This window comes from Heloderma suspectum, chromosome 1 (assembly GCF_057233095.1).
Source record: "Heloderma suspectum isolate Gila_16-S chromosome 1, 16-S_ref, whole genome shotgun sequence".
Lineage (NCBI taxonomy): Eukaryota > Metazoa > Chordata > Lepidosauria > Squamata > Helodermatidae > Heloderma > Heloderma suspectum.
Window position 1 is genome coordinate 364,926,427 of NC_139458.1, and position 14,839 is coordinate 364,941,265.

A 14,839-nucleotide genomic window follows, 5' to 3' on the forward strand; every position below is an offset into this window, starting at 1 on the left:
ACAAAACTTTCACATTTTTTGTGAACCTTTGGTCTGCTCAGTAAAGGTATTACACTGATAAGGATTTTGGGATTGTTCTTATGGCCAACCCAGCTACCTTTTCTTTTCAAAATGTGTTGTCGTCATTTTGCATTGTTTTATTGGAAATAAATGTTTTATATATTTAAAAAATAAATATCCAAATTTTCTTAAATGGCATAAGCCAGCAATATTTAATGATATTTATTTCCACAATGTAAATGGTACATTCAAGCCAATCATGAATACTCAAGTTCTCTTGGTTTCAGTGGAAAATGTTTAAGTGCATTCTTAACTTTGCCATCAAAGTTGATTGGAATTTATTTATTTAGAAAAATTATGTGTTGCCCTGCAGTATAACTCTCAAGGTGGTCTAAATTAAAATATTAAAATAATAAATATATAAAAAAGCATTTAAAACATAAAAAGAAAAAGCAGAACAAAAATCATAGCAGCAATAAAATCCAATAAAATGGATGGAATCACACTACAAACTAGAATGCCTGGGCAAATAAAAATATATTTCCCTAGCACCAGAAGGATATAAAGGTGACACCAACTGAACATCTCTGGAGAAGATATTCCATAGGTAGCGTGCTAAAACCAAGCAGACTCTCTCCCTGGTCACCACCCACCTGAGTTCAGATGGTAGGGAATCTGGATGACTGACAAAAGTCTCATATGATGACAATAGTGTTTGCCCACACTCATTTTATACTGCTGTATTTTGGCTAGATTGTGCTCAGTCAATTTAAGCATATATGATGTTACAGATTGTAAGGCACTACAAATATTTATTCATTACATGTATCCTACTTTTCTTCAATAGAACTCAATGCACACAACACACCTGAGTCAGATAAATTATTCCCAGCATGACAGGATTGTCTAGTCAAATAATGATCATTTAAAAAGTGACTTGTCAGAAAGAAACAATAACAAATATGGGATTCCTATATTTCTAAGGGTGTGATTCTATTAGCTTAAAGATGTTTACTTTGTCACTTCACTACCATCTTCTACAGCTTACTGAAATGAAACTGGATGTACAGAGACCAGATGAATCTACTTAGTGTAAAGGATTTGGGTTGCCCGTTTGATTTATTTGCTAATGTCTTGTATTTAAGAAAAGAAAAGATAGGAACAATTTTCAAATAAATGTAACTCCAAAGCACAGCTGAAATCCCAAGCACACTTTCTAGAAAGGCTTGTCTACTGAATTCAGGGGACTTATTTCTGACTAAACATTGCTAGAGAGTAACCTGCAAATCACTGCCACCCTAAACCAGCAGCACAAACAGAAGTGCAAATATGTACTTTTGTGTGAAATTTATTTCAGTGTTAGCATTCAGCATTGAAGAGAATGGGGGTGGCGTTGTTTATATAGAGAACAGCCGAACTTTATGAATCATGGCTTATAGGAGCAATTCTCAAAACTTTACTCTTATATAGGTAAACCCAGTGGAATTTGCACAAGCACAGCATCCCTTGGATTACAGTTTATGTCTTGTACTGTGAGTGCATTGATTTGGGGCAGTGCAAACCATACCACACTTTTAGCCATTATTTCAACAGTTAACACTATGCAATGCTGCTTCATCACAGCTTTATGTATGTGAGCAAGTGAGTCACGCTATATGCCATTATGCAGTTATATGGAATATATTTTTACCTTTTAGAGTTTTATATATGGATTTGGACTAGATTTTGAATCACTTGTTATCAGCAATGCAGACATCATTGCACAAAAAAATGAGGTGAAAACCTCATGAAGTTTGTAAGGAAGGAAATGATTTAGCCTTTCTTCACACATTCTGAAATGCAACACTGTTAGATTAAGAACACTCCCAGTAAAATGTAATGTTGGTAACAAGCAAAAGCAAATCCACACATTATTTACTCAGAACTATTATTCTGGTTGCCCATATTGAAGAAAATCACCAACCTGGAATGGGAAGATATTTCACTGAGGTCTCCCATGCTGCCATCACCTGTATGGCTGCTAGAAATGGCAGATGCATAGCTATGCACAGCATAAATTTTAGTCTCATCATCTGGTCCACGGGTTTCAGACGCTTCAGCCCACTGATCAGTACGACTATGCATCCCTGACCGGCTTCCAGCAAGGTGCAAAGGGACCAAAATTGGGGCAGGCATACAAGGAGCAGTATCAATCCCACTGTCAGTAGAAGCCCCTTTAATATATGTTAATCCGAGCAAGTCAGTATCCATTAAGTCTTCAGAGCCGAAGTGCTTATCATCACTGTTGCTGGATGTGTTACTGGACAGGGTGTTACTGCTAGAATGGCTGGAACAGGTTTTGTCTCCAATCTTAAAGAGAAACATTTTACAATACAGTTTTACTTCTTGTTATTCACAACTTCATCAATGAAAGAAGCAAACACTGGCACATTATAACTTGCTAGAAGTGCCAAATAAAAATGAAGCAGATGCAACGTTATGCTACTAGCATTTTTCATTACGCATACGGATACAATCATTAGTATTTCTACTAAAACACGTTCAAAAACAGATCAAGAAATAATTATTCCTTGCATACAAGACTATATAAGATTGTACACAGTGAAGCATAGTTTGAAGTTGTATACCCAGTACTTCATATTATATCATCAAACTCCCATTATTCATAGAATCATAGAATAGTAGGGTTGGAAGAGGCCTACAAGGCCATCGAGTCCAACCCCCTGCTCCATGCAGGAATCCAAGTCAGAGCATCCCTGACAGATGGCTGTCCAGCCTCGTCTTGAACGCCTCCAGTGTGGGAGAGCCCACCACCTCCCTAGGGAATTGGTTCCATTGTCGTATTGCTCTAACAGTCAGGACGTTTTTCCTGATGTTCAGCCAGAATCTGGCTTCCAGTAACTTGAGCCCATTATTCTGTGTCCTGTACTCTGGGATGATCAAGAAGAGATGCTGGCCTTCCTCTCTGTGACAACCTTTCAAGTACTTGAAGAGCGCTATTGTTAGAGGAGATCCTCTTGCATGTAAATAACTGAATGCAGGCTGCAACTCGTGGCAGATGAAGAATTGGCTCCCAACCCCTGCCAATGTTTTACATTTAAAAAAAAATTCTGGGTGGCTGGAATAGCTCTAAGCAAAGCCCTGACAAACACCTGCCATCTTCATCTCCTCACAATGCCTCGGAGCCCCACATCTTTAAGAATTAAGGATGGTGAGTGGCGCATGCCACAGCTTTTGTTCTGCTGTGTACCCAGTTACCAAAAAAAAATAAAAAAAATAAAAAGGGACACCTGTCAACTGGTAGGCTTGAGGGGGGGAGCTGTGGGGGGCAGTGAGTGTGTTTCTGTGACAGATGAATAGGTATATGTGTGTCTGAGAGAGACAGAGACAGACAGGGCATCGCTACACCAGCCTAAAATCCCAAATTTAAAACAGGGCTTTTTGCTCCCGTTTTAAATGCAGGATCACAACTCCCATTTTCATGTGCTTCCTTTTCCACCACCCTCTCCTTCTCCCCATATCTGAGATTTCCATTATCTTTCATTGACCTTGCTCCTCTTCTTGCCAGTTTAACCCTTATCACAGAGGAAACTGAAGCAGAACACAACGGGGTAATTTGATAGCTCATTATCTGCAATCTATTTAAAAATGGAACAAAGGGCATTTAGTGAAGGAGACACCTTGAATGATCACGGTGTCATGTAAAGAGCCCGCAAACTTCCGTGAAGGAGCAATTTCAACTGCAGGATAAAAGCTCTGTGTGAAGGAGTGCCCACAGACAGAGAGACAGACAGACTGAGAAAGAAAGGAAATAAGTTTAGAGTGATCCAGATGGGAGGGAAAAGTGTGTTTTAGGGGGCTGATCCTGGAAGAGAGAGAGTGGTCTTTGTGTGTTAGCTGTGGATACATTGTGTGTTGTCACTGTGTGGTGTTTTTTTTTTTGTTATTTAGGAGAAAATTATTTGTGATGTTATTTTGTAGAAATAAACTTGAGGAAATTAATTCTGGAATAATTTATTTAGAGGTGATCTGGGGAAACTGGTTTGCCTTTCTGTGAGGTTGTTTTTTGTTGTAACAGAAAACTGTGGATTGAAAGAAGTGTGTTTATATTTTATCCTCACTAGTTTGGCTTTCTGAGAAATGAGTGGTTTTTTTGCAGTAGGGCATTTTGTGGCTCCCTACCCCATGGCAGCCATTTTGTGACAGTGCCCACAACACTTCCTCAAAAATTGAAATGTGCCCAAAATAATTGGAGACTTCTATTTAATCATTGTGCCTAGTGGGAATTTCAACCGTCTTTCAAATAGCAGTTCTCAAATCATACAAACTACTTTTATAACTCAAAATTTCAAAAGTAGTTTGTGATATGGTAAGGCAGTGACAGTCTGTGATTTCATAAGAAAAGGGTCCTGCTAGACACCTGTAAAGTAGTTCTTTGTATTTGTGGAGACATAGTATATTTGGAGAGAAGAATTATTAAAATGTGGTGTAAAATGTATACAAATATATAAATAAGTGTGTTAAGGGAATACGGTTTTAGGAGGAATTTAAACGGTAGCAGCAGAAATTAAGGAAATTTCTACACAGTGATATTTTAGGTAGGATTATAGGAAAACCAAATCAGTCCTCCACATTTTGTTGTCAGAAAGGCTGGATAATAAAAAGGTAAAGATCCCTCCCACCACATTTGGACACAACTTTTTAACAACTTTCACCTCAGAGTACACTATTTTTTTCCACAGTATTGCTGCCAGTATAATTGTCTAACTAGAAGGAACAGCAGAAAACCAGATTGTTTGCTCCATTCTCCACACCCCATCTTTTGCCTTAACATGCAGCTGATATAAAATTCAGAATCAAGACATGAAGATAAAGTCAACAATGTCTGTCTCCCAGGAGATTCAGGGTCAAGATACACATTATGTTAACTACATGTAGCTGAGCCTTGTCTCTTCTTGCTCTAGGGTAGGTGCACACCATGATGGGAGGATTAAACCTTCCCCATTTGTTCACAACCATTTGTTCTCAAAATTCTTCATCCCACCACGGGGATTACTAAAAAAAAGAAGTATCAATTGATACCAATGTATGCTTTTTTTAAACCCCCTCATGGCAGGGGAGGGGGGGGGATATTGAGAAGCAAGCTCTTGAAGGGGGAAGGTTTATCTTCCCCTCATGGTACACAGTAGTCCCAATCTGAACTGGGTCGGCACATACATACTTTAGAGTAAAAAGAAAGATATAGCTCAGTTATATACTACGTAATGAGGTGTGTTTGATCTTCAGTGCTTAAAATGGTGTGAATGTATAAGGAGGGAAGGAGATAAAATATATTAAATTTATAGAACATACTGAAAAGACCTTCCAGACACAAGAAAGCCAGCAAATATCCATATATGTGCATGTGCAAGTAGAAAAATGGACATAAGATGCAGGAGAGCCTACTTGCAATGTCACCCTCTGGTTTTGCTCAGGACAGACGGTGGCAATCAAATATGCTAAATGATGGATGCTTTTTTGTCCCACTGACAAAAGCCCATGCCCATGTACTAGTTGTATGAACTGAGGGAAGGACCAGAATATGGTCTGGCATAGTTCCTTCATTATTTAATTTGCCACAAAAGTAATATTAGTGTATAAGAGGCTCTATTTTCCAATTCTCACACATCAGCTCTCACATTATTAGTTCAGCTGGAAATAATTGTTTCTTAAAATCAGGTCATCACTGCTGCCCTCCAAATTAACAGGAACAAACATAGCATTACTGTTTTTCAGTGTTATTCCACAAAATTACTGTTTTTCAGCGTTATTCCACAAAAAAAGATAATATGCAAAGTAACGCCAAACAGAACTGTAGGATATAGAAAGGTACAGAAACAAATTTATTAACACCAATACCTGGATTCGCCTTGCAATACAATCTTCCCTTCACAATTCCTATTTCCCATTTCTGTATGGGAAAACGGTGACAAAACATATACTTTCAACTACGTTGGTGGCTTCAACACCAGCAACTATTTGCACATTTCTTCCAATCTTTACAAGGCAGGCTGTCCTGCATACATGTGATAAAAATGTCTATTTTGGGAAATGCTAAAAAGACTTACATGAGAAAACTTGTTTGGTGAATCCTTCCCACTGTTGTCTTTCTGTAAAGCCCGGTCTTTATAGGAACTCAAGACTTTGGTTGATGGTGCATGCCACTTGGTTTCTGCCATAAATAATTAATGTTTTAATGTCTAAAAACACAAAACCTACTGTACGAGGGGGAAAAAAGGCTCACAGCTTAATGTTCTATGCATCTGATTTGAAGCAGTGATGTTCCTTGGAATTTTCAGGATCAGAGAATTTACTCTTGCCCTTCACTGTTCAGTGGTGATAAAACTGAAATCTATGTTGTTTACTAACTATGAGAATTCTGAATGAGTAGAGCCAGTTTGTACATATCATTTTGCTGTATCATCCATATCAAACAGAAAAATTCAAGCAAGATTCAAAATCAATATGCACATCCTTATCCTAGAGCATCCTCTCAGTGTGGAGGTGAGCAAAAAAGTTACTTTCCGGTGGCAGAGGGAGGTAATTGGTTTCGTTTTGAAAGAGGTGCCCATTTTCAAAGAAAAAGTGATTGCATTTGTAAGGAAAAACCTCTTAAAACTCTCCCCAAATAGAAAATGTGCTGAGATACATTGATTCTGTTCTGTGCACTAGAAAGTATGATGATGTGTGGATATACAAGACTGTGCAAGAAAATGGTGGAATATGGGGGTTTGCAAGCATGTCTGCGACTGTATGAAAAAGAAAGAGGGTTCTATAAAAGGAGAGGAAGAAAGAAGTACAAAGATATTGGGGGAGAAAAAACCTTGGATGTCATCCCTTGTTTCATATATTTAGCTGTACTAGAGCTCCAAATCGTGCTATTGTATTGATTCTTCCAAGTTCCATGCAGGTTCAGAACTTGTACTTGCTGTTATCCATGAATCAGTGGATTTACCTATGGTCTAACTGCCTTCCTAGCTGGTTTCCTGCTTCAGATATATTTAGAGAATTCTTTATTGTTGGCCTTGATGTTGTTAGCGATATGCTCCTCAAAATCTTTTTTGCATTTCTTATTGTATGGTTGCATCTCCTTTGTGCAAGTTTGTGGTCCCTTTTGCTTTCCTCATTTGGGCAAGACTTCCATTTTCTAAAGGAAGTCCTCTTTTCTCTAATAGCTTCCTTGACACTGCTCGTTAACCATGCTGGCAACCTCCTGGACTTGGTGCTGCCTTTCCTAACCTGTGGTATACATTCTAGCTAAGCTTCTATAACTGCAGTTTTGAGTAACCTCCACGCATTTTGAAGGGATTTAACCCTCTTGACTCCCCCTTTTAACTTTTTTATCAGTTATGTCATTTTAAAGAAGTTTCCTCTATTGAAGTCAAATGTGGCTGTGCTGGACTTCCTTGGCAATTTTCTACTTACATATATATTAAGTCCTATATCACTGTTTCCAATTGGTTCAACAACATTTACATCTCGTACTAGATCCTGGGTGACACCATTTAGGATTAAATCCAGGGTCACCTCCCCTCTGGTCGGTTCCAATACCAACTGTTCTAGGGCACAGTCATTTAGGGCATCCAGAAATTTAACCTCTTTGTCATGATTGGAACATGGATTTATCCAGTCAATGTGGAGGTAACTTGAAGTCACCCATTATTACAATACTTCCTCGTTTGGAGGCTTCCCTGATTCGCATGTGCGCGCACACATGCACACACACACATGCACACGCGCACAGTAGCTTTACATTCAAATATGCTGATCTCAAATGGTTAGAACCTAGTTTTGGAACAGAAACAGCCTTTTGTCCCCTAGTGGATTATCTGCGTTGGGAGTTAGACAAGAAGACTATAAGCCTATTGGCTCTTCTTGTACTCTCAACAGCTTTCATAGAATCATAGAATAGTAGGGTAGGAAGGGGCCTATAAGACCACTGAGTCCAACCCCTTTCAATACCATTATCAACCATAGTACCTTTTTGGATTGACCAGCTGGAATGAGAACTGGAGGAGCCATTTTATGGTGGCTGCTGTCCCTCTTGGACAGCAGATAACAGATGGTGCTCATGGTGAACACCTTAGGATTTAACTGTGACACATGATTCCATATTGTCTACCGTGCTTAAGATCTACATGACACTGCTAGGGGAAATTGTTCAGAGATTTGGAGTTTGTTGCCATCAGTATGCTGATGACACACAGCTCTATAGCTCCTTTCTATCTCAAGCCAGGAAGCCTGGGGAAGTCCTTAACCAGTGACATTGGTGATATATTGGATGTGGGCTGACAAACTAAAACCTAATCTGAACGGGAGAGAAGTGCTTTTGGATGGAAAGAATGCTGGTACATTGCCTGGGTTCCAGTCTGTTGCAGTTAGGCTAGCACTCCTCTGGAAAAACATCCGATTTTCAGATTGGGGGTACTCCAGGGGGGTGTCTCCATGACAACAGAAGGAGATGGAAGGAGAAGCCAATTGTGGCTTACCTGGATTTTTCAAGGAGCTGGCTTTGCTCTGCGCAGGGCTCCACGAGCAAGTGTACTGCACCAGTAAAAGTTGTTTCACAGAACATACTTCTGGGGGTGGGGGGTTGGAGTGAATGTCAACTGACTGGTAGGGGCTGCTCAACCAATAAGAGAGGCTCCTCCTGCCCTTCCAGGCTCTCCTGCTCCTTTCTCCTTTGAAAATAAGAGAGGCTCCCCTGCATTCAGGGGACAAGCCTCATTGACCACAATGGGAGTTACTTCTGAGTAGACACACATATGTTTGTACTGGGAAAGAGGGAGGGGAAACCAGCCCCCTTTCTAACCCGATGCTGTGCAGGATTGGGTGATCGAAGGTGGAAGTAGTTACTTCTGACTGGCAATAAACCAAGCAATGGAGAATCGCTGCTTTGAGAAAGCACTTTATAGCCTTTAGGGAATTAGTACTTTAAAATGTGCTATTTCAATTGGGGGGGGGGGGATCTCTGTAAATTCTGATGTGCACATTCAGGGTACAAGCCTCACTGACCACAATGGGAGTTACTTCTGAGTAGACACTAATTAGTTTGTGCTGGGAAACACAGGGACAGGAAATTCCCCTTGACTGGGGTCATAGTGAAAAGCACACTCCTGGGCAGGGTTAGCATATCCAAGGTACATGAGGGGGGTGGGGCAGGCAACAACTATACCTCAGAAAACCCAACTTGAGGAAAAGAATCGGACTTTCTTTTCCTCTCAGGAAATCCGTTTTTTCCCTGATAAACTCCAGGGTGGCTGCTGGATGGCCACAACATCATATATCCATAATGACCTCCAAATGCAGCCAGCTCGGAGTAAATCGCTCATGGAGGCATCCTCCTAGACTCAACCTTGCTCCTGAATGCTCAAGTGATAACTGTGGCCAAGAGCACCTTTTCTCAGTTTAGGCTAATGCCCACTTCTAGAAACTGCAGACCTGGCTATAGTCATTCATGCCTTGAGACTAGACTACTGCAATGCACTCTACATGGGGCTGGCCCTGAAGATCATCAAGAAACTTCAGTAGCGGGACTTCTGACTGCCTCCATTGTTGTAACACCTTTGATGGCTGTCAGTCAGTTTATGGGCACAATTCCGGTAATCAGTTTTAAACCCCTTAGGATCAGGTTATCTAAAGGACCATCTCTTTCCACACAAAACTGCCCAGACACTACCACTACTTATCAGGTCTATCAGGCCCCTTCACTTCTTATTTTTAGCTGGCAACTGAAAATGCTTTTATTTAGGCAAGCTTTTGGTTTGTCCAATCTTAGCTGATTTTTATTGCTTTTGTACTGACATTTCCTGTTACATTGTTTCTGTTTGCTTCTTATACATATTTACATGTTGGTGACTTTATTGTTTTGTTTTATTTTGTTATTAGCCACCTTGGCTGCTCTGAGTGGAAAGGTGGGATATAAATCCCTTAACAATAAATAAAAAATAAAAATAAAAAGTCAGAACAGGGCCTTAAAGATCAAACTCCACCTTCCTTAAAGTCCTTCACTATCTCAAGGAAAATTTAAAGAGAAATATGATTGATCCGTGCCTTGTGGTTAAAAACCACCATTGTTTTCTCAGTTCTGTTCTATGTGGCATTTTGCTTGCACCCCCTATTTCTGATAAGGCTCTGCAGTGCAGCAGGCTTCATTTTTTAAATCTTTAAGACCTTTAAGATATATTATGATGCAGAATGTTAGATAAGTGCAAAACAAAATCAGCAAAAAAAGGCAATTTAGTTGAGACAGAATATTCATTACCACTGGAATGTCTCATCCCTTCCAAAGATTCTTCATGTTCTCTGCTGCCTTCACTCTCCAGTGGACCTGAACCTTGCTGGTCATGAAGTAAAGGGGACTGGCACCTTTTAACAAAGAGAGAAGGTGGTGCTTTTTTCCACTCATTATGAAAGCGTTTGCTCCTCTTTTAAATGACACAGCTATATATTCACAGCATTTTCAGCTAGTGAGCAAACAGAACTAAGACATTTTATCATTGATTAGTAGTGTGTGTTTTTTTACAATTTATCCTGCTAAATTTAAGATAATGGGTCAGTCTGTCTGATCAAAATAAGCCACGGTGGCCTACTTAAGCCATGGTAGATTATTTAAATTATGGCGCATGCAGGGCACAATTTGAATAACTTCCTCCCAGGCACGGCTTGTTGTCATCCAGACCTGGGCAGCATAGCTTGTTGGAGGAGAAAAGAAACATCCAATAACCCATGGGCTGTTGTAGGGTTAATGGAGGGTTGTTTTCCCCTCCAACAAGCCATGCTGCCCGAGCTCGGATGACATAATAAGTTGTACCCGGGCAATGATTATTCAAATCGCACCCCTTCACATGCTCTGCGATTTAAATAATTTCCTGCCACAATTTAAACTGTGGTTTATTTTGATTGTACGAACTAGGTTCATTTCAGATTTACATGCAAAAACAATTTGAAAATCTCCTGATCTTTGTCAAACACACTCCTGATCTTTGCCATTAGTGTCCCTGTTTAATGTATATTAGATCTACCACTTAAGGTTTTTTTCTACCACTTTCAGGTAAGTAAGAGTTGTGCTTAAGCTTTCAGATATAGGGCAGGTTGAAATTCTAAGCACATTAATAAAAGAAGTTATTATTTTTACAAAGCCTTCATCACCACCAAGGGGACACTCCATAACACCCTGAGACAGTTTGATATTCTACATGTATATTGGTTTCTATAGTCATTATTCATAAAAGTAAAGGTAGAGATGTAAACTAACAAGTACCCGTCATATCCAGCTTGATGCCTCCACTGACTACTCCCGCTTGGTCCTGGGTCACTGGAGGAAGACTGGTTGCTTGGTGAACTTCTGAAATATTGACTAGAGTAATTTAAGATGTACTGAGATCTGTGGTGTTTCAATAATTATTAATGAACTCATTTTATAATTAAAACTGAGAAATACAAACAATATGAAGACATCAGAGATATCCTTTTGGAACTTAGACCATAAGATGGTCAACAGAATGGTCTTAATTCAGCATTCAGTAAAACACATGCATGTCCCACTGAAATCAATGGAGCTTCAATGTATTACTTCATGACTTGTTTATGTCAATATTCTAAATAAGAAGCTATTGCACAATTAATTTGGGTGTCACAAGACACCATTACTTGCAAAGTTCTATTTTTATTGAGTGGTAGTAGGTGGGCTCTCACAGTTCTCACTTTAATTCTCTTCCCTCCCAAAATATACCAATGGTCTTCAGATTATATTACAAGAAGTCTCCCTCTATGTGAGGAAAACAATCTTCAGTTTCCCCAATGCGTAACTAAGTCTGGCCTCAGATTTTTACCAACGTGGATTTCACTGAGACGCTACTCATGTTATACTGCTATAACATTTGTAACAGGCAACTACACCATGCAAATCAGATGGAAAACGTGGTACAGCTTTTGCAGAAATTTAGCACACAATCCTACTGATCCATGTAGCATCTGCTTACAAAGGTTGTAGCATCACAGGGACTTTGCCTTGCCCCTCAGAAGCCACCACACAATGTACATATTGCCCAAAGGCCAAGAAAATACATGATAGTGATTTCACTTGGGAGTGTTTATACTTGTCCCCATTGCTTTTGTGTCACAGCACCCTCCCCAGGGAAGTTAGCCTAGTCTCCTCCTTAGTGTCCTTTAGGTGGCTAGTTTTGTCAAACTTTAAATAATTAATGCCGCCCTCAGTTTTTATCATTTAAATCCCTGGTTTTAAAATACATATTAGGTTTTTGCATTTTTATGTATTTTAATCTTTGTACTTTTATTGTACATTGCTTCAAGCACTCATAGAGTGCTTGAAGGGAGGGGTGATCCAAAATATTCTAAATAATTAAATAGGATATAGATACTGCAAAATGGGGGTGGGAGTGGGGAGAAAGACAGATTGTGGAAGCCTGCAGCATCAGTTTGATTACAGAGAAGACATCCTAGAGATGTTAAATGCTCAAGTTTGGGATCAAAGCTTCCTGTCAGAAAAGTAACTCATGGAAGAACACAGAACAACTGTCAGCCATTATATTTTAAAATAACACACAATCCAGTTGTATACTGCGAAGAAGTAGGTTTCCAAGAAACACCAATGAAGTATAACAGTTAAAAGTGCTGCAAAAATCCAGAATACTGCCTAATTTTATAGCAGTTAGTAAATGGGCTGGATGGAAAGAAAGTCTACTGCTGTTAAGTTTTTAACATGAACTTTAAAAACAGAATAATGTTAGCACTATTTTATATAAAAATATACAATATTTGTATAAAAGGGCATACACATTAAAAATGACATAAAGTTTAAGTACAGCTGCAATCTGAGCAGCTAGCAAAAACTCAGCTCTATTAAATTGATTGATATTGCAGAAAGACTGAACTAAAAAGCGTAATATATTTTGGATCTGTAAAAAGTAAACGATCACAGGCTAATGAGGAATCCAGACATTATAATGGGAAAAAACCCACTATTTTAAAATGGTCTTGAGCAGCTCATTACTCTCCAAGAAACAGAAAGGTATTAGTGGGCTGAGAGATTTAGCCTTAAAAAAAAAAAAAAAGTATCAGGGGAGAAAAGCCTACAAAAATAAAATCTGTAAGTATTAATCCTGCAAATGGGATTTGGTTGACAAAGTTGCCAAAATATTTTGAAGTTTGATTGTATAAAAGTGTAACACAGCAATATGAATTTAATTTTGTAAGTAACTCCTGATAATTCATATGATTTAATATTTGCAAATGTTTTATTCTTTAACAGAGGTAGGCACATGAACTGCAGAACACTTTTGCAACAATTGTTCCAATTCAACACTAACTTCAACAGAGGTAGACTGCGCCGAATGCCTATAGTAAGATGAAATTATTAACCTACAAGCAACTAATTTGTTGTTGCTTTTAAATATTCTTTAGTTTTCTAAATAAGTTCCTGTGGTATTTTATTCGTCAGCCATCATAGGATGCAAAAATATCCTCGTAGTCTGTCAATTCCATTAGAAACAGAAAGCAGGATGTGAGTTTTCATGGCATCTACCTTTCTAGTATCATCATCATTAACATGAGTATTGTTTGTTTCAAGGATTAATGGAGACAAATCCTAGGATTCTGTGGCACATAATCTGTAGCTCAGATATGTTAAAACCTTGGAGAATGCTATACTATTGGGTGGGGTGGGGAGTTAGAGCCTTAAAATAACTTCATACCAAAGACCAGAAAGGTTTACTAGCAAAGCATTTAGAAAAGATAGGAATTAGAGTATACTACCTTGCACCATCTGGCAGCTTCCTGTCAAATGAAGTACTGCGAGGAATGGCTGTTTGCGCCTGCTGGAGAAGCTGCTGGCACTGCAATCTATCAGATGTTCCTAGGATTGGAGAGGCACGAGAGAGAGGCTGCCCAGCAGGAGTTGGCACCCGATGCCAAGTAGTATTCCTCCTGAAAGGGGTTTTATACTCACATGGGGTGCCTTCACTATCAAGTTTGTACTCCACCATGGGAATTCGACACAGTTCTGAGCAACCCCTGCCATATACATAAATGTAAAGACCTGTCTTTCAGGACTGCAGAGATACTTTCCACCATAACAATTCTGTTTAATAATTAATTACATATACATAGAATATACCCTGTTGAAACAACTAACTAGATATCACCTTTTAGAAGCCTGCATTTACCATTGCACAAACATATGCCTGTCACAAGACTAAACAAAATGTAATCCAAAAAATTAATCCATGTTCAACTAAGTGGCACAGAATATAAATTTTAATGTAATATTCATATTCCAAAGCCTGGAAGGCTGAGTAGTCCAAAAGCATGGAATTTTAAGTACACATATATAAAAAAACACTAATGCTAAATAACACAAGCAGTGCACAGAGCATCATCTTTTTCAGTGTATTTTTCAGTGAAACCTTTCTTCCTAGACAATAGCTCGTGATGCTAGGCACCACACACATCCATACCATGAGCCTTTTTGGGAAGATGCAGAAGTTTAAGCAGGCAAACATAAAAACATAATGGTAATGGGATGTATTCAGTGGTATCTGTCCACCAGCAGAATGGACGCTGTTGGTGGAATGGATCTCCTTTCTCCTGCAGCCGCACCCCACCCCCCCATGCACCCAAAATCTGCTCTGGAGGGTTAGGGGATGTGGTGGTGGTGGTGGAGTACAGATTAAGAGAAGGTGGGGAAGTCCCCTTGTGTACCACAATGTATGCCACCAGTAGCTAGGATGAAATAGCAGCCCCCTCACTGAGAACATGTTATGTTATCAGTGGGGAAATT

The 14,839-nt window shown here is 39.2% G+C and overlaps 1 protein-coding gene across 4 annotated transcripts in view; it reads right to left on the reverse strand.

The window, feature by feature from the left end:
- Window positions 1–14,839, reverse strand: part of SIPA1L2 (signal induced proliferation associated 1 like 2) — a 118,736-nt gene that overhangs the window by 24,633 nt on the left and 79,264 nt on the right. For 2 of the 4 annotated variants that reach the window (XM_084828136.1, XM_084828134.1), the window contains 5 exons: window positions 13,816–14,073; window positions 11,303–11,386; window positions 10,304–10,407; window positions 6,108–6,211; window positions 1,964–2,349 (listed from right to left, as the gene is read on the reverse strand). In XM_084828136.1, coding sequence (XP_084684262.1) covers window positions 1,964–2,349; window positions 6,108–6,211; window positions 10,304–10,407; window positions 11,303–11,386; window positions 13,816–14,073 — 936 coding nt within the window. Of the gene's footprint in view, window positions 1–1,963; window positions 2,350–6,107; window positions 6,212–10,303; window positions 10,408–11,302; window positions 11,399–13,815; window positions 14,074–14,839 lie in introns of all 4 variants that reach the window. The other 2 variants (XM_084828135.1, XM_084828133.1) reach the window with 1 other exon arrangement.